Raw genomic sequence first — 24,552 nt, 5'->3', positions numbered from 1 at the left:
TTTGTTACAAGCATGGATGAGGACAAATGTTTCTTCGAACAGATCATATAATTGTGGCTCTTTCTAATTTCAGGTTGAAATTCAATTATTTCAATTATTTCAATTATCACATCACAGTTTCCATCCCCTTCAGTGTCTGTATGCGTACTCAAAAGCTGAGATTTAATTTTCTTGTAGAGGGAATTCCCTGATGTGATATTACAATACCCTTCAAAACTTGACCTGTAAAGGTGACTTACTAAGTAGAAATTCTTGAGGACGTTCCATCTCTTTCAAAAGGCTTCTTCATATCTAAACAGTTGACCTAGTTCCTGTACCTAGGTCAATTACTCTGTTAATGACCTGTTATGACAACAAGTAGCATACTGACAACCCTTAGAGGCTTATATTTTTGAGCTCTATCCACATGTTTTGTTCCTGAAGAAGCCTTTTGGATGAGAGGTGAAACGTCCTCAAGACGTTCTACCGAGTCCAGTCGCCTTTCTGGATCATGCTTTGAATTACAATGACATGATGACAGAGAACCTTCACAGACATTACAAAACCCTCTCATCCAAAACAATAAAACTACTCTTTCATCAAATTGAATCTGTTAAAGTATCCAACAAACAGCTTGAAGTAAACACTCTCGATGTGACCTTTGGTTCAGATACAAAGAAAAAGACCTGATCAGCTTATGTGTACAACTTTATATTTTCAGGAACAGTTTTGGAATTTCTTTTGGTAAATGTACATTTTCTTAAATATATTCAACAGGAGTATTTCAGACTTGTTTAAATAAATTGACTCATCCATTGTAAACTGCAACAGGCAGGTCAGTGTCCAGGTCCAAGCTGGGCTGCAATGGCATGAAGATGCATAGACAATCTAGCAGGTATGGGTGTACTCAGGTTGACGATATAGGATCGGAGAGTAAGAGATAGCTTTTGTTTGGGGGTTGTCTTTAGGATAATTAGAAAAGTCTGACAGGTCATTAAATAACATTAAATGAAATAAATCTGATGGGTAAAGAAAGATAAGGCAAGAAAGGCAGGATAAGGATAAGGCAGACAAAATGTGAGGACTCCAGTTGCTGTGTTAGCAGTTTTGTGAGCGTAACATTACCATGCTAACTTGCTAAAACACTGATATTAGAAAGAAAGTTTGGTTATTAAAATAAGGAATTTGAATGAGGCATCACTTTATGTGTAAAATGAAGACAGTGAGATAGTTGATTTGTGGTTAACCATATTGATTTGGTGCATTAACATGCTAACATGGTTAAAATGCATTTAATTAGAAGTGGTTGAGGCTAAAGAGAGTTTTATATAAATAGAAAATGTACACATTATGACAAGGGCTACATTAAAAGCCTACGGATTGGAAATGTAATACAATTCAACCCTTACAAATGACTGGAATGTATGTAACTAAGTTTCATTGCTCTATATCGAATCAATGATTCAGTTGGAGCCAAAGTATCTGAAAATGCTATATAGATTAGTCATCATTGTAATCACCAAGGTGTATATGGCTCAGAGGTGGAGTTGGTTGTCCATCAGCTTATCTTTTGAAAAGACACTGAACCACAAACTGCCCCTGAAGGCTCAGCCATCGTTGTGTTGTGATTAGATTGAATCCCAGTGGGCAGGGTGACACATTGCAGATACCATCAGTGTGTGAATGTGTGTGTGAATGGCTGAAGAGGGCAGAGTGTAAAGCACCTTGAGTGGTTGGGATACTTAAAATGTCTGTATAAGTGCAGTCAAATTACCATTTCATTGTGTACATCTTAGTTTCTGCCAATCATAGATGTTAACTCCACGTTTTGCTGCCACTTCAATGGGAGGACAAACTAACTTTCTATCAAATATGCTTAATATTGCTCATGCTAAGTAAAAATAAATTAAAAATTAACAAGCGTTGTTCGTTTATTCAGTAAAATTTAGGGTAATACACAAAGACAGCATGGGATGCACTTCAAAACACCCACATCTTGAATTTTCTGCCTGCCCACATACTGTCAACACATCAGCATGGGGAGCTGTCCTTACTCCTAATGTCAGTGTGCATCAACTCTCCAGAGAAGCAGCATTTTCTTGTCACATTTCCCACCTCAGATTGGCACCTTGGTCACATTCTCCTCTCTATACCTTTTGTATACTCTGCTGTCTGCATGGACTGTGTGGACAATGATGGTCTTTACAAGAGCATTAGTGTAGTAGTGAAATCGGCTTGTTCTGTGTCTTGCTGTGATGATAATTCTGCGGTTTTGTTCGTACGAAAATCACTGTTAGTTTTTTTTTTAACTCTGCCACAGTCTCTGCCGTGAAATAGTATTTGGAAGTCATTTCGTCTTGTAAAAAATGCGTCTCTTTTTCTGATGGGATTAAACCAAAATTAGTTGATCCTCCCACATGCAACACTCCTAAGAGGATGTTTTCCCTCTTACCAAATCTTAAGCCAACACCCAATCCCAATATGGAATAAGAAATAAGAAGCCATATATTCAAGAACTCTTGTTCCCTGAATCCCAATGAGAACTGCTCAGACATGCGTCACTGTAAAGAATTAAACCTCCACTTGTTCCTGTTTTTACCTTAACAAATTAAATGATTGATTGATCAACAGCTGCATCCTTTATTTTCAAACCATGTATATAACTGACACTTTTATTGTTTCCATACCCACACAGATTCCCCACCCTTACAACAATATGCTAATGCCAGGGAGCGGTTTGATGGCTTTGTTTTTGGAGTGTAATTAATTGTAGCTTTGTGTTGATGGAAACCCTCTGCAGAGAGGGAAACTTCTTTATACACAGCAGGCTTGATTCAAACACAAGTCCTCTCTTAGACTGTACACTGAGATCTCTGAAGAAGGCAAGACTCAAGTGTTGTCACAGCGGATATTCTGTCTGTTATAGCAGGAAAGGCAGAGCTGTAATCCAATTTACATTTCAAAGAAAGTGATAGACTTTAATTTTATGCATGCATGTTATTATTTATTTTAGTATTTGAGTTTATCATTATGTTTCTTGCCTGAGGAGTACGTTTCGCTGCTTTGGAGAAATCATAGTAGCTGTAGCGTTGATGTTTAAGCGATTACAAAGTAGCTAAAACACACACTCAAATACATTTGTGCATTAACAGTTTGACTTCCGTTGATAGCATGCCAATAGTGTTTCCAGCCTTCTGATCTGAGTTTGAAACCGTGATTTGACTTGAACAGACATGTTACTAAGCCATGAAGCCATTATAAATGATACAGTCGATACATGCCCTGTGGAAAGGCGACATAGTGCTTTCATCTAATCCATGCACCCAGAGGCTTAAAAAAAGACAGCCTCTAAAAACACCAGATGCTGATTGATTGAAAAAAAAAAGACTGAAGTCAATGAGCCTGGTGAATCAGAGTGACGTTGTTTGAACTTGCCTCCCTTTGATTCAGACTTTGCTGTGGTCACCAACAGACCCTGGAGTAATCCCCCCATTTAATGTTCATCTCTTGTGTCTGCACTGCACCATCTAAAAGTAACTACACCTGTGCTTCTCCAAAACATTTTCTTTTATAGTACAAGCTTTCAAGAGGTTTCAGATTCCCAAATATGTGAATATTTTATACTTTAATATCACACTTCAGCATTTCCTTAGAATAATTTATATTGTAAGATTTGTCATGGTATTTGTGTTGTTCTTCAAAACAAACCTGGAAGAAATGGAAATACATTTTTTAAACTTATTTCTTGTGCAGTTTAAATTGAAAGTTGTTCTGCCCTGAAGTGTGATGGTGAAATATTTACACAGTTTGTTTATTAGCACAACTGAAAATTGGATTGAAGGTTGGGTACAATAACAGGAAATTAGTCATACTTCTTCCAACAAATGAAAGCATCATTTTTTCCTACACTTCACATGCTGTACAATGTGTTTCACACAAGCGGAATTTTAAGCAGACTGATAGAAAAAGAAAGCAAAAAACATTAAGAAGACAAAAAAGTTAGAATTTAGAGATACAGTTGGAGTTCAGTTACGTACAAGTCTGTGCATGACTGATGATTTGGCATTACTTGTGGATGACAGTTCCCACCAATCTGCAAAGCACTCTCTGAGTTTCAGGTTCAATGGTAAAACAAATAAAAATTGGCTTCAAAACACAAATTGCTCAAACTAAGACTGCCCATGCAGGTATTATCAGCTTAAATAAAAATAATCATTGTGCAGCAAAGGAGCTAAAGATAAAATAGAACTGTATCAATCCCAAAGGAAATTCCAGTCCCAGATTGTTCCCAATTTTCTGTACAAAAATATGAGTAACACAAAAGAGCATCTCATACAAGTGAAATAAAAATTAATCGTGTATAAGGAAGCCTAAAACAATTGTAGTAGAAGTAGCAAAAAAACTCATCAAAAACACAATGTAGAAAAATAACATAAATCATATTGACCTGTATATTCTAAATATAGATATATATAATTTATAGCTATTAAACCAAAAGGCCTCTGAAGACTTTAGTGTGGTATGAAATTCATGATAGCTAATGAACTGTGAAGCCTGGATTATACCGCTACGCTGACCCTACACTGTAGTGGCCAACGTGGTCGTGAGCACTACATATGTATATGCCTTGTTGTGTCTGCGTCACTCTGCAATACTGTGCCTAAACACTTGTAGGCAGTGTGATTTCTATGCTACTCAGATCCTCTGTTTCCGGTCCCACTTTTTCTGCTTGCTTTTCTGCGTTGAACTATTGGCAACTCCAAGATTATATTAAGGTGATGAATATTGCAATGGATCATACAGCACTTATTACAAAGGAGAATAAAGAGGAGACGTCAGAGGAGATCGAATGTATGGATGATGTACAGCAATTCTGGAAATGTTGTAAATGCAAGAAAATACAATGCTGCCCATTGGACCAATCACAGAGCTTATTGTCCGCATCATTTCAACGTAGTTACATCTGAAGGAGGTGCACGTCAGGCTAAGTGCGCTGGCTTCTGGGTTGCAACAGGGCTACGCAGACCTATGGCGTAGGCTGAGGTGATGACTCGATGCAGTAGTATAAACACTATACTGAAAAAGTAAGCTACGGCAAAATTTATGAATCCAGAAATAGGAAAAGGGTAAAGGGAAAAGAAAGAAATAAGTTAAGCCCTTACCTGTCACATATTCATCACACTCCTACAAATGTCTTGTCCCTGTCCTGGTGGAATCCATGTGCAAACACAAATGGCCAAATCGGATAAACAAATCATTAAAGCTCCTGTGAGAAACTTTTGTTTTCTTTAGATTTTAGTGATGTTTTGCTCTGGAAAATGTAAAAATAAGGCTAATTCTGCAGCCTAATATTCATCACCTTGTCTGGCACCAAAAAGGTATCAGTATTAATTTCAGTCTGTTTCATAACCAGATAAAAAAACTCCTCCCAGGAGCTTTAAGCTTAATTTTTTTGTCCTTTTTTAAACATCTGTGTGAAGTTGGAGCAGGTATAAGCCAGGACGGTTTGCTGTGAGCAAGTGGGTGAGATGAGGATGTTGTTTACATGGAGAGACATTCCTCTACACAGTACTCTTTAATGCTTTCTGTGGTTGTCTGTGTAATACTTTCTGGTGTGGCGCTAGTGTTGTGAAAACATCCTTCCAATCAAACTCAGACATCAACATCACAACTAATCTTTTCATACTTTTGCCACAACAATACAAATAACAGATACAGCAATAAATGTCTACTGATAATTAATGTTAATATAACAATGCAAAGAGGTTTAATGCATACAATATAAGCTTGTGTATTTTGTGGTTTACATGAGTCACCTAATCCTCCACAGCTCATTTACTACCCATGAGACCAGAGCTCAATGTGTGACACTCAGTGAAATGACAGACGTGAGAGCTTAAAGTGCATCCTAAATGATGCCTTTGCCCCCCCTGGATCCTGAGCTTCAGGAATATACGTCTCAGTCAGCCTGAAAGCATCAAAAGAGACGCTGATGTGAATCCTCCTACTCCAAGGTCTTCCATGAATAATTGCACACACCACTGCCCATGGATTGTTTCCTCTGTGCGAACTGCGAAGTGGATGAGACATCACTTTTTTTTAGACCACCCGATTGGGCGTTGGGTGTTGGATTTGTGAGATAGGGAAACACAGGAGATAGAGTGACACACTGACTTCTCAAATACTGTAAGGCAACGAGAGAATCTGCAGGAGTTGCAGCCTGTAAATTACTGCTCTGCTGCAGATTAATGAAGGCAGTGACAGCAGAAGTCATACATTAGCAGTGTGCATAGGAGCCAGCAATTCTTTCTCAATGACTGATACATGATAAATATATCTGACCAACGGAGTGATCTGATTTGAAGGAAAATCATCTCAAGGTGTGATAATCCAAACCAAATTAGCCAAGAGCGTTATAGGGTCTTCATAGGATGATACCAAAATGATAATAATTTATCAGTTTGGCCAATGTCTGAACTTAACGTCATGCCATTTACATGGGAACACACGTTTAATACATGAAAATACTTTCAATACTAATGAAGTTCCCATTGGCTTCAGTTTTTAGCTGCTTTAGCTGCTGAAATAAATATTGATGCTGCTTTATGAGCTACAAAAACAAACCAGACCATCAGCATTAAGAATTACTCTTTTAAAAAAAGTCTTTGTTGATGTCTGACACCACTGTAGGGGGGTAGGTTTCAATTAACTGCACACAGCCAAAACATTTAAAAAAAATTCCCATGGCAAAGACTCTCAACAAGTGATACATCTGTTTGTAGAAAGAAACAGGATGAGATGTTTTTGCATAAAAAACTACTTATTCATGTACAGGGAAAGATAAAGAAATAATTGGCACTGCTTTGTCCTTAAGGGGGCGCCAAGTTCAACACAAACCCAAAGCTTCTGTGAGGATCTTCAAAACACTGGTTATGAGAAAGGATAACCCTTACAAAAAAAAAGACAGTTCAGTCAGGAACACTTGTCATATATTTAACCATTTGTTGCCAAGTGGAAATATAATTATGTTACAGGCTCTGCTTTAGTGCTCCCTGAGTTAGCCGGGCAGCCTGCTTTGGTTTTCCAGGGAGTGCATTGCAAAATCCCCCGTAAGGATAAAACAGACATTTAAAGTTTTATTTTTTGGGGTATTTTTTCACCTTTGATGGATAGGACAGCTGAGGAGAGACAGGGAATGTGGGGAGCATAGAGCTGGGGAAGACATGCAGCAAAATGGTTGAGACAGGAGTCGAATTTACAACTGCAGAAACAAGGGCCACAGCCTCCGCACATGGGGCGCACGCTTAGACTGCTAGTCCAACACCACGGACGTTTAGACTAGATAGGAGGAGGCAAAGTTTCGTCAAAGCAGCAGTGTGGAAAGCATAGATGTTGCAGGGATGAGTGAGAGGGAAGATGTGTTTAAATAGACCAGTCATCATAAGACTGAGCTGTGATTGGTTGTGTGGATTGGAAACAATGATTATAACTGCAGCCTGACAGCAGCTGAATGTGACAACGAAACCTGCTGAAATGCTAACAAGCTTAACTAAAATATTCAACAAAATAAATATTTTACCTGGTTAACATTACCATGTTGCTTGTTAGCTTTACATCAGTTCTATAGCTTCACAAAACTGCTAGCATGGCTGTAGGTCATGGTCTGATTTAAAACACAATGTTTTGCAGTGTGAGTGTGTTTTTGAGATGAACAGAATGACTTTTCCTGCAGCATTCCCATGAGCTGCTTAAACAGACAATTGCTTTTCTGAAAGTACAGCATTTTTTTTCCTAGTAAATCTGTGCAAATTCCTCTGAGGGGAAGAAGACTTAGTGCCATTTGTGCATCAGTCAATGCCTCAGCTTTTACAGTGCTCCTGACATGCTCTGTGAATTTCAATATATCCTACAAAAGAGCAAGTTTCACATATTTCCTGCTGTTACATTATTTTTGAGAGGGGACTTCATTGTGCATATCCACAACCAAAGAAACTACAGTATATGAAAGTGATCTGATTACCTGGTGACATACTTCTTCTTATACAATCAAAATAGGATTTCTCTTTCAATCCTGGCTCCCATGAATCTGTTTTTAAGGGCATTTACAATATGCTTATCTACAGTCCAGACGACTTGGGTTTCCTCCCTTCTTTTTCTGAAATGTAAGAGCTCCTGCTTACTGTTGCACCTATGTTTTTTTCAGTTTACTATGATAAATCTGGGATTACTGGCATACAATGGAATAATAGTATGTTTGAGGACAAGGTGACAGATTTGACATAACACTGCTGCTGTGACAAATATTAATCATATAAGCTTGTGTATAGGATGTCAAATATACAGCCAATACCCATCCACAGTGGTGACGCCAGCAGCAGTGTTGAATCCTTCTTTTTTTTAAGCTAAGTAAAATTCCCAAGGCTAAAACCAGACTAAAATAAAAACCCAAAACATTTCCAGCTTTATCTCCTCCAGCACCAAGCATTTTCAGGAATGTTAAAGCGTTTTCAAGAGCTTAGGGCGATTTCTGACTAAAACATGAATACAATCCGTCTGCGTGTCGAAAGTGGATTCTTGCTCTTAACTCAGCAGGATGTTGATGAACAACATATCCTGCTGAGGCTGTCATATATATTTCATCATGTTTATCCATGCATGCATATTACATTTCTTGTTTGGAGTATAAAAACAAGGGATTTTACACAGTTGGGTCAAGAATTTAAAAGAAAGGTGCTGACTGAAAACACCTTTTAAAGGCGTCACGTAACATTATTAGCTTTGAAATATCTAAAAACAACTAGGTGAAGTAGTAGTAGTAATTTGTTATGTAATTATTTTATCCCAAAATGCATGAAGTTGTCTTTTTTATTTGTTGCCTATATCCTGTGTGACAGAGGATTCATCAGACGGATCATATGAGTGAGGACAGCAGCCAGCAAAATGTGCACATCAGCTAACTTTGCTTGCTTCTATCTTATTAGCATAATATGAAAGAAAATGAAACCTGACTCGAATTAAAATGAACAACAGCTCTGTAATAAGGTAATTTATCTTTGAACATTTTGCATGTCAGCATGTACGCAGGTACAGTGTACTCTATTTTCATGATTTAATTTTACCCAGCATTAGCATAGCATTATTCCTCTTCATTGATTTAATTTAGCCTGCGAGCATGTTAGCTGGTACAATGTTCATAATGTAGCGTTATAATCTGTTGGTGGTTCTTAATGTTTGTTATCTTTATTTAGTATTTAAGCATGTTAGCTGGTATGTTGCTTATTTTTATTCAAACTGATTGCATAAAGTTGACATTGAATATCAAAATCATTATTTAGCATTTTGGCTCATAGCAGGTAAAGCATTATAATTTTAACTAACTTTTTAGCATGTTAGCACGAATAACATGTTATGTTTTATCTTTATTTTACAAATGAGCTGGCAGAACATTAAACATGTTCATTATTTGTAATAAGTTTGTTCGCTTGTCAGCAGGTATCATCAGGCATTATTATAAGCCTGTTGAATTGCTAAGATTAGCATCACAGAATGAAACAGGCTAAATATTAATAGTTTTTTCAGGTCTATTTGTGACCAAAGGGAAAAAAATAATCTAATTTATATTATCATCATGGTAAATAAAAAAGACAGAGGATAATCCAAGTTGCTGTAAATTATTCAGCAACTATTCAATTATAAGTCTTAAACAAATGTGCATTCAGTGTTTGGGGAGAGAATTTATTCATAACTACAAATTTGACCATCAAGCTTTGGCAAAAAGAAAGTCTGGGAGTGACAATCAGAGGAAGAAGGATTCTTACTTTGGGTACTAAGACTGTCTTTGCAAAATTTAAAGGGAAACTAAGACAAGGTTGAAGAGAAAATTAGTCAGTTTTTGTGTCTATAACTAAAGTGATAGACATGCAAACATACAAAAATTGCTGCAAAAAGTAAAAAGATTAAAAAATATATTTCAGGAAATAAAAAGCATTTAGGGACTCAGGATGAAAAGCTTCACACACTTGACATTGTCAGGAGCCCTAAGGAGCGAATGGAATTCGAGAACTCACTTGTTTCTGTGTGAATGTGTGAGACAGTTTCAGTCCTGCAGACAGAGCAAATCAACTGATGTGACTGTGATGGGACAGAACTGACAGACATGATGAACACTACCGGAATCAAATATGAAAGAGGCCAACCAGAAGAAAGTATGCTCAGACAAAATTATATGTTTTTTCTGGTGGCAACCCTCCTTTGCCACTTCTGGTTGTCAGCTATTGCTGGGTTGAGCAGCTGAAAGAATAACACACCTGCACACGAACACACACAAGACTTGAATCAGGAAAAGGTCAGCCGGATAACAATTGATCCATATCCTTTCAATTGGGGTGATGAACTTTGGCCAGAAATCACATTTCCTGACACGTGTATGTAGCTTGTGGAAGTTTTTTCTTTTCCCTCAACAAAACCTGGAGGTATGTATTGTAGCTGCCAGGATGTATGTTGAAGAGAGATTTGTCTGTCTGATTGCATCTTGAAGGTGTCAGAGGTCTTGGTGTTGGTTATACAAATGATGACGTGTCTGATCTGTAGAGTCTAAAGTGTATCCATGCAGTTATTTGTTATTTCAGTTTTTTCTTTTGATTGTTCAGCTTTTACAATCTTAATCTCGCATATGAGGTTGGACAAGATACCACTTTAATAAAAGAGGAATTGTCCTTTATGTTAAATCTTGCAGAAATTATCAGCAGCGTTTTTTAGCCGCCATGGTCACAAGCAACAAAGTCCCCAAGTGTGCAGTTGGGAAAACTAAGCATTGCATGGTGAAGTTATTTCTCTAAGGAGTTGATGTAGATCAATGCAGACTGAAAGTGTTGGTAAACATCGGGCCTAGTTAGCTAGGTGGCCGGAACTTGTCTCATTTAGCACACTCCTTTTAACATTACATTTTAATCCAGAATTTGAATCCTTGGCTCTATTGCTTTGCTTGCTTGTGGTCAACAACCTTGTGACTGAGGTGGAATGTAGGGATGACCACAATTAATCGAGTATCGATTAATTGATTGTTAAGAAATTACTCAAAACACGATTTTTTTTAAATCAATTTTCCGTCACGTGGAACAAACATCATGTGGTCTCATATTACACTCAGCTATCAGGGAGGTGTTTTAAGTTTAAAGCATGTTTCAATGTGAATCAGCTGTTAAAGGTGTTGCGCACAGCAGAGACGCTCAGCTGGGGGCTGCGGCTGCACGTCAGGTCTCCACAAGCACTTTTTCAAAGAGGATCAATACAAAACTGCTGCCAACAACACGGACACGAAGGTTGACAACTTTACATGGGACATTTCCCACCTTTGGATACGAAGGCAACAGACTGGGGGGAAATTCAGGTACACCATGTTTGCAGAGCAGCAACATCAGAGCCGTCTGAGCTTTTCTGCAGCTGGACTGATTATTACGGTGGCCCTGAAGGCCAATTGTAATAAACATTTAAAAAGCGCAAAATTAATTTCACTTAGCAAAATACATTTCACAGAATCGCAAAATACAATTCAGAATCACAAAATACATTTCAGAATCACAAAATACAATTCAGAATCACAAAATACATTTCAGATTCACAAAATACATTACAGAATCGCAACATACATTTCAGAATCGCAAAATACAATTCAGAATCACAAAATACATTTCAGAATCACAAAATACATTTCAGAATCAAAAAATACATTTCAGAATCACAAAATAAATTTCAGAATCACAAAATACATTTCAGAATCACAAAATACATTACAGAATCACAAAATACATTACAGAATCGCAAGATACATTACAGAATCGCAAAATACAATTCAGAATCACAAAATAAATTTCAGTCACAAAATACATTTCAGAATCGCAAAATACATTTCAAGAAACCAGAAAGGGTAGGACCATAGTACTTGTTTGTGATTGGCTAAACCCCAGTCTGTCCAGCATCAGTCCTTTATCATTTCCTGTTTACAGTGGATACCGCAATGGCAGGGCCAGCGCGAAATTTCAAGTGTTTACCAGGATGGAAGAGGAGCTTGAGTTGATAGAGCAATACTTCAACAAGGGACATACATATAGTGTGATTCTTGAAATGCTCTCCTCTTATCACGGAATACACATATCAATTGGAACCCTTAAATCACGCTGAAAAGACCTCGGCCTGCAGAGAAGGGGTGGATTTTCTTCATTGAATGCTGTTAGGAGGGCAATATCATCAGAGCTGCTGGGACCTGGACAACTGTTTGGATACCGAACAATGTGGATAACTCTCAAACAGAAACATGGTCTGCGTGTCAAAAGGGAGACCGTCATGAGAATGCTCCGGCAGCTGAATCCACGCGGGACCCTGTTGCGGGCACGTCGCAGGTTTATCCGTTGCACGTACCATTCAATGGGTCCGAACTACCTGTGGCATGTAGACAGGTATGACAAATTAAAACCTTTTGGATTTGCCATATCTGGTTGTATAGACGGGTTCTCCCGTAGAATAATGTGGCTCAAATGTGGACCAACCAACAACAACCCTGAAGTGATAAAAAACAACTTTATTGACTGCATCAGAAGTGTTGGTGTGGTTCCCATGAAACTCTGCACAGACTGTGGGACAGAGAATGGGGCTATGGCAGCTGTACAGTGCACTCTTCGCCATCATCATAGCGATTATCATGCCGGTGCCAGAAGCCATTTGTTTGGACGTGTGAAAGATTGAGTGTGGGAGCGGGAGAAAGGAGATACAGCGCAGGAGAAGTTATTCATTCATTCAAGGATTCATGTTTTGCTTTGTTTGTTGGCGTGGTCACGGCCGACAGTGACCGGTTAATAAAGCTCGTGTTCACAAATCGGCTCGAGTGTCCGGACGGACGTTACAATATGTATACACGCATAGAAAACACAATAGATCTTACGTTCACTTTCCTCTGTTCTTTTTTCTTCATGCCTTTCTTCTGTAAGCTGAAGTTCTGCCTTTCCTCTGACTTTTTCTTCCGATAGTCTAAGAAGGTTTTCAGGGTTGGCATGTTCGGTGCTGCTGATGCTGCTGCTGCTGCAGGTATATACACAAAAGTAATTGAGTAGCTGTAGCTAGCAGTTGGAGAAGGAAGTTAAATGACCAAACATTTACCTGAAATGGGGCCACTGGCGTCATCCTTGAAGCCCTGCTCTTTAACAAGGGCCAATGCCTTCCCACACGCATTACAAAAATTCGGTAATGACGAAAATTGTTTTCCAAAATAGGGACAGAACATGATGAAAGTTTATTGACCGCTCTGTTCGCGCTGTAAACACATACTCCGGAAATTACGTCTGAGAATGGCGCAAGTTTGTCCAATCAGAGACAAGCACCATGGTCCTACCCTTTCCGGTTTCTTGAAATGTATTTCATGACTCTGAATTGTATTTTGTGATTCTGAAATGTATTTTGAGATTCTGAAATGTATTTTGTGGCTTATGATTCTGAAATGTATTTCATGACTCTGAAATGTATTTTGTGATTCTGAAATGTATTTTGTGATTCTGAAATGTATTTTGTGCTTTTGAAATGTATTTTGTGATTCTGAAATTTATTTTGTGATTCTGAAATGTATTTTGTGATTCTGAAATGTATTTTGTGATTCTGAAATTTATTTTGTGATTCTGAAATTTATTTTGTGATTCTGTGAAATGTATTTTGCTAAGTGAAATTAATTTTGCGTTTTTGAAATGTTAATTACGATTGGCCTTCAGGGCCACCGTAGATTATGACCCGGTTGCGCTCCCGGCTGACACCTGATCGAATACACATGTTTATTTTTCTCAATAAGAACGAGTAAGCAGAAAACTGGACACTGTGAGTCTGAAGTACTTTTCTGTTAGTAGTCTCAGCCTTCACTTTATAAGACTATGTCCGCGTAAAACATTTAAATGAGCCTGTTCGTTGATATTCTGCGTGTCAAACGTGCCCGTATTCAATCCCGTCAGTTATATGCATTTTGTTGCTGTAGAAAATACAATTTAGGGGGAAAACAACGTATTTGGCATTGTTTTTGACGTAAGAAGAATAATGTTTTTTTTAATCAATTAATTGATAATTGATCGTTAACATTTCCAAAAATCGACCATGGAAAATACTTTAAATGTGCATCCCTAGTGGAATGGAAAATGCAATTTTAACCCGTTAGGGTTAAATCTGCTGCCATATTGTGAACCTCCTATTTTCTTCCAATTAAGTTCTAAACAGACAAACAAATGGAATCATTTCTTCATGGAGTCAAAATTAAGACCCAAACATGTTTTTTTTCTGTTGAGCAAAATTTGGTATGTTCTCACATGTAAGCTTAATCCAACCAATGTCAAATTGTAACATCATGAGATCCATCCATCAATCAACAGTAGAGAGCAAACATTCATTTCATTCAAACACAACTTTTTGTCTGCACATTAGATGCGCAAAAGTAACATACATCACCATCTTTGGATGGTGATAGATTGAGCCATGTGAATTGCTTCAGCATTTCAAAAATGGCACCATTACAAAGCAAAAGACAACTCACTAAAACAAGGAAACCCCAGCCAATTTACAAAAAGCTTGTGTGGCTAAAACAAGTTTTAATGTTGGGTGCTACCAACAAGGGCAAAATTACACAGACCATCTGAGCTGTTAAAACTTTAGATCCATCAAAGTTTACAGTTTATTCTTTAAAATGTAAAATAACTAGCAAATACGTATTAAGCATGAGCTGATGTTGCCTGGCTGGTTTTAAACAAAACATGACAAGAAAAAGTACTTCATCCTCCCCCATCCAGAATCCAAGTTGGTACATTCCAAATAGCCAGCATCCGATGGAGCATGGGGCAATCCTCGAAAAAGGGTCACGTGCACTGGTTAACAAGAGAACCAGTCTCAACCAGGAAGAGGACCTTGGAGAGAACTAAGAATGTGTGCATTAGCCGACTAAACAATTAAACATTGTCACTCTTGTTAATCTGCACCAGATTTACTAGTTTGCTAAACAAATGGATGTTTTTAGTGTTGTAGGCCTGAAAAGCTAGTCAGATGTTGTGCATGCTACTTGTCACTAGCTGTAGCTGTGGTTAATGGCTACTGCCATGATGCTATAATGCTCTACTACGCTGATGTAAACAAGCACAGATGACAGATGGTATCTTGTAATGCAGAATGGTTTTGCAGTATTTTGTTCTACATTGTGGAAAAAGGAGTTAAAGTAGTATGTAAGCTGGTTCTGGTTAAACTGGAATGTAACACTATTTTTATATGTGAAGTTTAGTGACAGGGGAACAGACTCATTCATTTACTCTGTGTTTGTAGGATGTAAAACAGAGTGGGACGGGATCGGATGCTGGCTGCGAGCTGAAGTTGGACAAGTGGTCAACATTTCCTGCTCTGAAGTCTTCCAGCATTTCTCCAGCAACCAAGGTTGGTTAACACGTCACTCCAAATCCCAACATACACAGAAGAGAAAACTGCAGTCTCAGTTATTAACTGAATACCAAAGATAAAATCCAGAAGCCTAGTTCCTCCCTGATGTACCGTGTCTCCACCACTCAGGATTTTTATCAGCTCTGTGCAATCTGCAGTGCTGTTGCAGGCTGGAGTCACTCTGATGAAGAGGCACAGTGATGAAATATTCATGTTTGTTAGTTCGTGGGAATATATATGAACTGAGAAGTATCTGGCAGAAGATGTTACATGTTGTGTGCAGGGACCACATATCACAGTGTGGCATCATCCTGGTCTGTTTGAGGATCTATGCTTCCAGAAATTAGTGCTCATGTCAACTGAAGAGACATTTTTCTGATGATATTATTATTACAGTCATGAAAGTAAAAGTGTTTTAAAGTTTGGGAGGTTTTATATGAAGAGTTTATGTCCTTCTTAAGAACAACTACTCAGAGCAAACACACTTTATTTTGCTCTTTATTCAGTCTGAAAGATGATAGAGTGGTTTAAGATAAAGAAGTGTTGTGTGTTGTATAATCTTCAATCAATTATTCATTGTTTGCATCTGTAAATGAGTGTTTATAGGACAACTAGTGCATTTTTAAAGTCCTCGATTTCCACTTTGAATGAACATGATAAATAAAGGATGCAGGTTGTTTTTTCCTGTTGCCTTTATATGATTGCCATTATGATCATCATCATTATGGTAAAAAAGGTCAGGCTCATTAAGCCTCCTTCCTCGAAACCTCGATCGACATTGTGGCTCATTATGATCTGAATTGCAGATCACTGTCAGACCAGAGTCTTGGCAGCATCAGTAACTGTTAGCTCAGCTCAGAGGAAACAGAGAAAATGTGCTGCCATGCACCTCTGCGTATTGTTTTTTTGTTTTTACTCCTACATGCACTACCTGTGCTAAACACCTCAGATGTCCAAATCCCCTAAACACAGCGGTGCATAAATTGATCTAGCTGACATTTTTCTCCTGATACCTGCTGCTTCCAAATGGACATTTACAAGAACTGACTTTCAGAGGACTCGAACAAGAACGTGAAAGCATCCAATGTTTTCTGAATGGATGAACTAATGGAGTTTAATGGTGCAAGCAAGGAAATGTCAGGGTAATCACCCAAATGTGGAGGTATGACGCTTTTGAGAAATATGCAGCTGCAGATGGTGATTTAGAATAATAATTAGTCAACAAACATAGATTTAAAACACAAGAAACTGCAACTGTGTGGTTAAAAATAGGTGAAAAGGAGAGGAGACCTAGTGGAAAAAAGTATTCTTTTAATTATAACAAAACTTGTAAATACACAGTGTTGTATATTCATTTATTCATGAATGTAGTTCGGTAGATGTGGTGAATTTTGTAATTCAAGTTTAAGGCAGAAATAACAATAATAATAAGTAAATATATTAGTAAAGGAAAATTATCCCACCATTACAATAATGGTTCATAGCTTCAGCACACAGTCATAAGAACATATATTAATTAGCAGCTGCATTAGCATACATGTAGCCCAAACTGATACAGTTTGCTAGCAGATATTTTAGTTTCATTTCGCTGCTGGTAACTGACATTTCACATTTTTAATAACATTTCAAGATAGTGAATTCTAACTATACTTATTCCAAGAAACTGATGTTTAAACCACATACTCTGTTGATAATGGCAGCTGCTGTGACATAAGCCTTTCAGCTGATTTTTTTAAAGCCTACAGTTGTCATATTGGATGTCACCTTTTTTGTCTTTTGGAGCCAGAAGTTACCACATTTAGACCCAAGGGTAAGGCTCAATAGGAGCATGGAGTCGAAAACACCAAGTTATCAAAGCTGTATGGTCTGTGCCCATCGGCCAATCAACTACAGTACATGCTTCCCACTGAATGTGTCTCTATTCTTGGTTGTAGCCAACTGGGGTCGTTTAGTTAATGAACTAAAAAAACAACAAGAGCTTGTGGAAATTAGGTAAATTAAATAAACATAAAGGAACAGTTCCTCTCAAGACCCCTGTGTTCTCTACTAACAGTTGATTGATCAAAGTCTGTATAAAACATGGACGTAGATACTGTGATATCACCCATTGGTTTCTAAAGGGGCATTTTGAAGCCCAATGATGGCGGTTACCATATTAGCAATGCTAACTCAACCTTACTTTCAGTCAACCTACACATAGTCCCAGTGGTGACTTTAAGCCTCTGTACAAACTGCCACGATACACCCATCTGTCAGTCAGTTTAGCATAGCTCCAAGTTATGAAAATGTATGTGTTACTCTTAATATTTATACTATCTTAATGAATGGGTTATTTAAAAAAATCACCCTCCGTACAGTGTGTATGAATGAAGAGATGTGTTACATAGACCAGAATGATTTTTCTGAACTAGGCAGTAAACATTTTAATAGGGGCTCTAATGGGGATTGACTCACTTTTGGAGCCTGCCTCAAGTGGCCACTCAAGGAACTGCAGTTTTTGGCACCTCCATGTTTGCTGTGTAAACCAAGTTGCTGCTTTGTTTAAACAAATTAAAGCCATGGAGAAGATATGGCAGATACTAAAGAATTGTTAATGTGTGACATTTTTGGTTAGGTTAAAAAAAAAAAATCTTATGTTGGGAAACCTGGGCAATGGTTAAATTACTTGAAACAAATCCAACTTCTCTTTGTGTCTTACATCAGGACATGTTTACAGGAATTGCACAGATGATGGCTGGTCCGAAATGTACCCAAACTACGAGGAGGCCTGTGCTTTCAGTGATGACAACGAGCCTGAAACTGAGGTGAACATGTTTTTTTAAACGGCCAATCAGTTTAATATTCATTTTTATCTCTTCAGTGTGTAAAATAGTGCCACACTGACAGCACACATTAAGATGGTTGATTGGTTTTAACTGACTTTGTCTGGCTCATATTTGATCTTTGTTGCCCGGACTAACTGCCTATAGTTCTTCATTGTGGTTAACAACTTTATTTGACAGTAATCAGTTTAATGCTAGTTTTGTGCATGTTAGCTTGAGTGAGACACATTAGCTTATACCAGACAACACAAGTCAGCAGTGCTGCCAGCTTAGTGGGTTTTCACACCTTTAATTAAGCTAAAAGAAATTACATCCCCACAGTTCAGTGGGCAGTGTACAAGCCCTCTAGCAGTAACGGTGATAGAAGCAAAAACTTGTGAAACTACAATGTTGTCAGTGAGTTAACGTAGGTCTACGCATGTCTGTGATGACATGACTGTCATGTTGACAGTCCCATTTTTGTGGCTATACTGCATGACACGTTTCTGTGAAACTCACTCAGGACATACATGTGACAGGATCATCTTTTACTCACTCTCTGTTTCTCTCTCTCTATGCAGACGAGTTACCTCTCTACGTTTCGACAGGTTTACACTGTGGGCTACGCTACCTCGCTCATCTCCCTCATTACAGCCATAGTAGTGTTCACAGCCTTCAGGTGAGGCCAGAGAAGCATACACTGTCCTAGATACACACAAAAGCACAGCGTAAAAACAGACACGACAACTGGGATGCTCACCCACCTAAAATTAATGTAGCTGAGCACTACACTGGAGTTTTAAGAGATGAGAAAACATGTTTCTTATTGCAGTTTCTTCCATTTTAGAAAGACGCAAATATCTAAGCATTTATATATAGGTGGTTCGATTAAATAGGAACTAGTTTAGCTGATGTTTGTGGAACTTGTTATACATGCAAATATACATGTTCTCCCTCTGATTTTCTTATGGAACATTATTTGACTTTCAAAACATGTGTAAGATGATCAAAAAGAATGTTGTCGATGTTTAATGCATATTCAAAGAAGCATAAATTGAAGTTTGTGCCCTCTTTATTGTCTTAACACTGAGTCTGCTATTGAAGGATACAAAAAGGTGTTTCCAATTAGAGATTTGTGTAAAATGTTTGAGAATGATGACTATTTATGCAGTGAATTCTAACTAGCATGCTGCTTGCTGCCTCATAGTGTTGACACACACAGTAAGATGAGTACGAAGAGGCTAATGAGTTCAGTAGCCTGTGGGTCTTTAACATACTGTTGCTTTAAAAGCTCATACATAGGAATGTACATTTGTGAATGTGCTATACATCCCTCTTCCTCTGTGCTGTGTCTTTCAGAAAGTTCCGCTGCACCAGAAACTACATCCACGTCAACCTGTTTTCTTCCTTTGTTCTGAGAGCCAGTGCTGTGTTCATCAAAGACACTGTGCTGTTTGCTGATGAGACTCTGGACCACTGCTCTGTATCCACAGTAAGCACGCTCATCATTCCATTACATTCCCATCATACAACAGATTCCCACATCTGCTTGATTGAGTTAGCGCAGAATGGAGATAGGGGAAGATGAGTCAAAGTGGAGAAAACATGGGGCAAATAAGTGAAAGGCAAAATCCCTGTACTAGTGAGCGAGATTGATGAATACTTTTATAACATGTTTTGGTTATATTTGACCAGGTGGTATAATAACGCCATAACTGAGCCAGTGTGTTAGCTTATCTTTATATAACAACACTTCCAGCATTTCACTGTTTTTTTGTGTCCTCTCTAGGCAGCATGCAAGTCTGCTGTGGCCTTCTTTCAGTTCAGTATTCTGGCCAATTACTTCTGGCTGCTGGTGGAGGGCATGTATCTGCAGACACTGCTGGCCCTGACCTTCGTCTCTCAGAGGAAATACTTCTGGTGGTACATCCTGATTGGATGGGGTGAGTAGAATTACTGAAGCAGTTGTATGAGGAGAGCGAGCCCAGGACAGACTTGAATATTTTACATGATTGTGATATTTATAACACACCCAAGACGAATACCTCATCGAATTGTGCTTAAAACTGATAAAGCAGACTTAGGCTACATATGCAGATATTTCTAACGTTTTTTTTCTCAGTTTTAAAAAAAGGTAAATATTGGAGGCAGAACGAGGTCTATGTCTGTGTCTGAGAGGAATTAATGGATTTTTTTCATTGAGCGTATGGTTGGCTGGTTTAGTTGTGACAGCACACTTATCTGAACAAAAGCTGTTCGAGGACGTACTAAACAATACAGCATCCATTTGTGAGGTGTACTGTGGACACTTGAGGCTCTGTCAGAGAGGCTCTAATTCATATGGTAATTTGAGTCTTTTGTTTGGGGGATGTTTAATTACTGAACACTGAATTGCACTTAGATGTTTTCTTTTATTTTGTCCACATCTTGTTACTTTATTTATTCACCTTGAGTTGGAAACCTATTTTTAGACATTGGCCGTTTTTTATTGCCCCTGTAGCATGTTGCCTTTAATGTAAATGTTATCGAGGGACAATGTCATCCCACTGTTGAACCGGCATTGGAGATAGTATCAGAGGCGTAAGAGGGATGAGCACAGGGCAGAACAGTGTGTGTGTGAGCATATTTAAGCGTGTGTGTGTTTAAGTGAAGCTCAAGTTGTGTGCAATGCTGTAATGCAATGCAAACTCACACATAATATTACACCATTGCATATTCAGTGTAAAAGTACAAAAGTGTAAAAAGGTGCACCTTCAAAAGGAATTTCATCAATATCCAGAACCTGCAAACATTTTGTTGACACAATAGAAATGAATAGAAATTGCAGCTGGGCTCTCTTTTCCCCTTTCCTTGAAATTGGAAGCACTTTCCTTTCATGTAACAATATGCTGTTGTCTTTTTTGTTGTCTGTGTGTTTTGCCTCTCAGGTATTTATTATGAAATTGCATTTAGTGCAGCAGTGAAGGTGAGAAACAGCAGCATACTTCCTTTGATTTTTTGGAGACAGATGCTGAATTTTTAAGCGAGTTCCTACAGTTCTTAGCCAACAGAGCCTAGAGTTTGAGCTGGAGTCAGACAGATATGATTTGCGCAGCATGGGTTAAGCATATCCACTGAACGAAGCCGTAGTTTTGATGCTCTAAAAATCCTTTCTTTTATTTCTCCTATAAGAAAATACTTCACATACTTCACAACAAATTACAGCATAATGATCTTTAACTTTTACCATGTGTATATAACCGTAAATACTTCACTGCATCCTTAAAAAATGAATTAATTATGTAAAATTATTAGTTTGCGCATTAACTTATTACTTCAACATCATGAATAGCATTTATGCTCTTACAATATCCTTTGCTGTGAAGCCAGGCTGATGCAGTGGTCATTTTGGCAGCTGTTGTAGATTTAGTCTTAAGAGAAAAATGCTAATCAGTTTTGGTCATTTTTGCCCTCTTAAAGATTAAGTCTAGTTTTAGTCAACGACAACTCAAAACATTGTAATAATATTAATAATAATAATATTGATAATAATAATAATAATAATAATACATTTTATTTAAAGCACCTTTCTAAGCACTCAAGGACACTTTACAGAGAGGTTAAAAACACAATAAAAACAACACGATAAAATAAATAAAGACAACAAGCAAAGTAACACCAGGTTAAAATGAAGCAGTGAAGTTAAACAGGGAATGCAGCTTGGAACAGATGGGTGTTGAGTTTTGATTTGAATAGGGGAAGTGAGTCATTGTTACGGATGTCTGGTGGGAGTGAGTTCCAGAGTTGGGGAGCAGAGCGACTGAAAGCTCTGCTCCCCATGATGCTGAGACGGGCAGGGGGCACAGAGAGGTGGAGGGAGGAGGAAGACCTGAGGGAGTAAGAGGGGGTGACACTGTGGAGGAGATCAGACAGATACAGGGGGGCGAGGTTGTGGATGGCCTTAAATGTATACAGGAGGATTTTGAAGGTGATTCTGAATTTGACCGGGAGCCAGTGGAGCTGCTGGAGGACGGGGGTGATATGGTGGAAGGAGGGGGTTCTGGAAATGATGCGGGCTGCAGATTGTAGTCCAGTTTCCAGTCATTACATTTTAGTCGCCACTCTTAGTCAAAATGTTTTCTCTCTGTGTAATAACTCATGAAGTCGATCAGAAATTAGTATCAAGGTTGTACCAAGTGCTTAATCTGTGAAGCAACATTTCATTCTCTCAACACCTTGACTTGTGTTATATCAGGATTCCTTACGTTAGTCAGATGATTTGGCTTTTCTCTCTCTGCCGTGCCATCTCCAATCTACCAAAGTAAAGACAGTGCATTACACACAGATAAATGATGTAACACAGTGAAATGTTCCTTTCTTTCTTTGGCCACTATGGCTTTATTGGTCTTCTTTGACTTCACTTTAAAGGGCTGTATTGCACTTTTAGGATGGTCCCTAACTGATGGACGTGCATCACATTCAGTCCAATGGGCTCTGAACTGCATCTTCATCTTTCATGAATTTGAGTTGATCAGACTGTGAAACGTGTTACTAAATAAACTCTCTATCATATGAAGAATAACAAGTAGGCCCCTGCACACTGAAATTACTTTACTGAGACGTTGATGTGAGCGAACAATGGATTTCTCCAGTTGCTTCCTCAGGCTTGCCTATCATAATCACAGCTGTGATAAATACCTGTGGTCACATGACCAATCAACATTTTTACCGTTCAATATCACAACAAAAATAATATGTCAAAACAGCATGAACTCTCTTTTACGACAAAAAGGCACAAAGATGAAAAAAACATGTGAAAAAACAATTCCAAGAAGCAAAATATTAAATACTCCAATAGAATATTTTGAACACAATACACACAAAAAAAGGTACTGCAGCTGTCCCTCTGTCACTTGAATGCTCTCTATCATATCTAGGATAATGAAACTTTTGATGCACAGTTCTTAAAGTCAACAGCAGCAAAAACCGTCAAATTCAAATATGAAGCTGGTTGGAGCTTTGACAATGACAAAGATGCATGGAGGCAGTGAGAATTGTTCTTACAGCACACTTCCTGTAGATAAATTACAAATTAATACTGCACCCCACATCTAACTCAGCCTGCAGGAAGGACCGATAGATAAGACGCACAGCGGGGAATTTGTCACATATGTACTATTATTTCGATCCTGTCTGGTCTCGTTAACATACATTGGTCAGAGTTTTCATCATCAGTGATGTAATTTACGCTCAGCATCTTGTCTCCATTATAAAAAAAGGTTATCAGTGAACATTTAGGGCCATATTTTTTGTCAATGTCTTTAACTCTGGGCTGGTGCAACCAGAGTGGTCAAACAAAGTACATCCATGTGAAAAATAATTTAAACCCCATGTCAACTTTTGTCTTTTTTCCATCCCTTTCAACATCCATCTAAACATCATCAGCCATGTACAGTATCTCACAAAAGTGAGTACACCCCTCACATTTCTGCAAATATTTAATTATATCTTTTCATGGGCCAACACTGGAGAATTGACACTTTGATACAATGTAAAGTAGTCAGCAGAGGTGGGTAGTAACGAGTTACATTTACTCCGTTACATGTACTTAAGTAGTTTTTTCAAAAATTTTTACTTCTGAGAGTATTTGTTTTGCAGAGTACTTTTTACTCCTACTCAAGTACATTTGTGTTAAAAAATATGTACTTTTACTTCGTTACATTGGGCTGTCCAGTCGCTACTTTTACCGTTCCTTTTCTTCTTCATTTTATATGTTTTATACTCAGCCGATCTCTCACGCAGCTCCTTCTGATCCAGAGCTTTAAATAGCCTCAACACTGAATGAACGGAGAAGTAGCTCCGCCCCCGCCTCCACCTACAGCTGGGGAGAGAGGCTGCGTAATACCTGCGTCCCCTTTGGAGGAACATGTTTACCCTGTACCCAACATCCAGACTCTCTCATAACTTCTAAATGACGAGGAGAAACAGTCACATTATGCGCTGCTTACTTTATCTATACGGTGGAAATCTTGAGCTTATAGAACAATTAAATCTTAAAAACATGTCATGGTGAGTAATCAGTTAGGTAAGCTAAGGATCATACAGGGTAATATTAAATCTTAAAAGCATGTTATAGTTAGTTATCAGTTAGGTAAGCTAAGGGTCATACTAGTTAATATTAAATCTTAAAAGCATGTAATGGTGAGTTATCAGTTAGGTAAGCTTAGGATCATACTAGTTAATATTAAATCTTAAAAGCATGTTAGAAATGTTGGAAAGTAATCTAAAGTAACTTATAAGAGCAGTAAGGTAGCATGCTAATAAAAACAGCTGCTTCTGAAGCTCA

The 24,552-nt window shown here is 38.1% G+C and overlaps 1 protein-coding gene across 1 annotated transcript in view; it reads left to right on the top strand.

Annotated features, from left to right (window-relative positions):
• Positions 1-24,552, top strand: part of ghrhra (growth hormone releasing hormone receptor a) — a 41,471-nt gene that overhangs the window by 6,733 nt on the left and 10,186 nt on the right. Inside the window, exons 3-7 of the mRNA XM_034702247.1 lie at positions 15,316-15,423; positions 18,130-18,230; positions 18,809-18,906; positions 19,587-19,719; positions 20,017-20,170. Of these exons, the coding sequence (XP_034558138.1) occupies positions 15,316-15,423; positions 18,130-18,230; positions 18,809-18,906; positions 19,587-19,719; positions 20,017-20,170 (594 nt within the window). The remainder of the gene's footprint in view (positions 1-15,315; positions 15,424-18,129; positions 18,231-18,808; positions 18,907-19,586; positions 19,720-20,016; positions 20,171-24,552) is intronic.

Source organism: Notolabrus celidotus, chromosome 15 (genome assembly GCF_009762535.1).
Source record: "Notolabrus celidotus isolate fNotCel1 chromosome 15, fNotCel1.pri, whole genome shotgun sequence".
Classification (NCBI taxonomy): Eukaryota; Metazoa; Chordata; class Actinopteri; order Labriformes; family Labridae; genus Notolabrus; species Notolabrus celidotus.
This window is presented reverse-complemented; position numbering and strand designations above follow the sequence as displayed.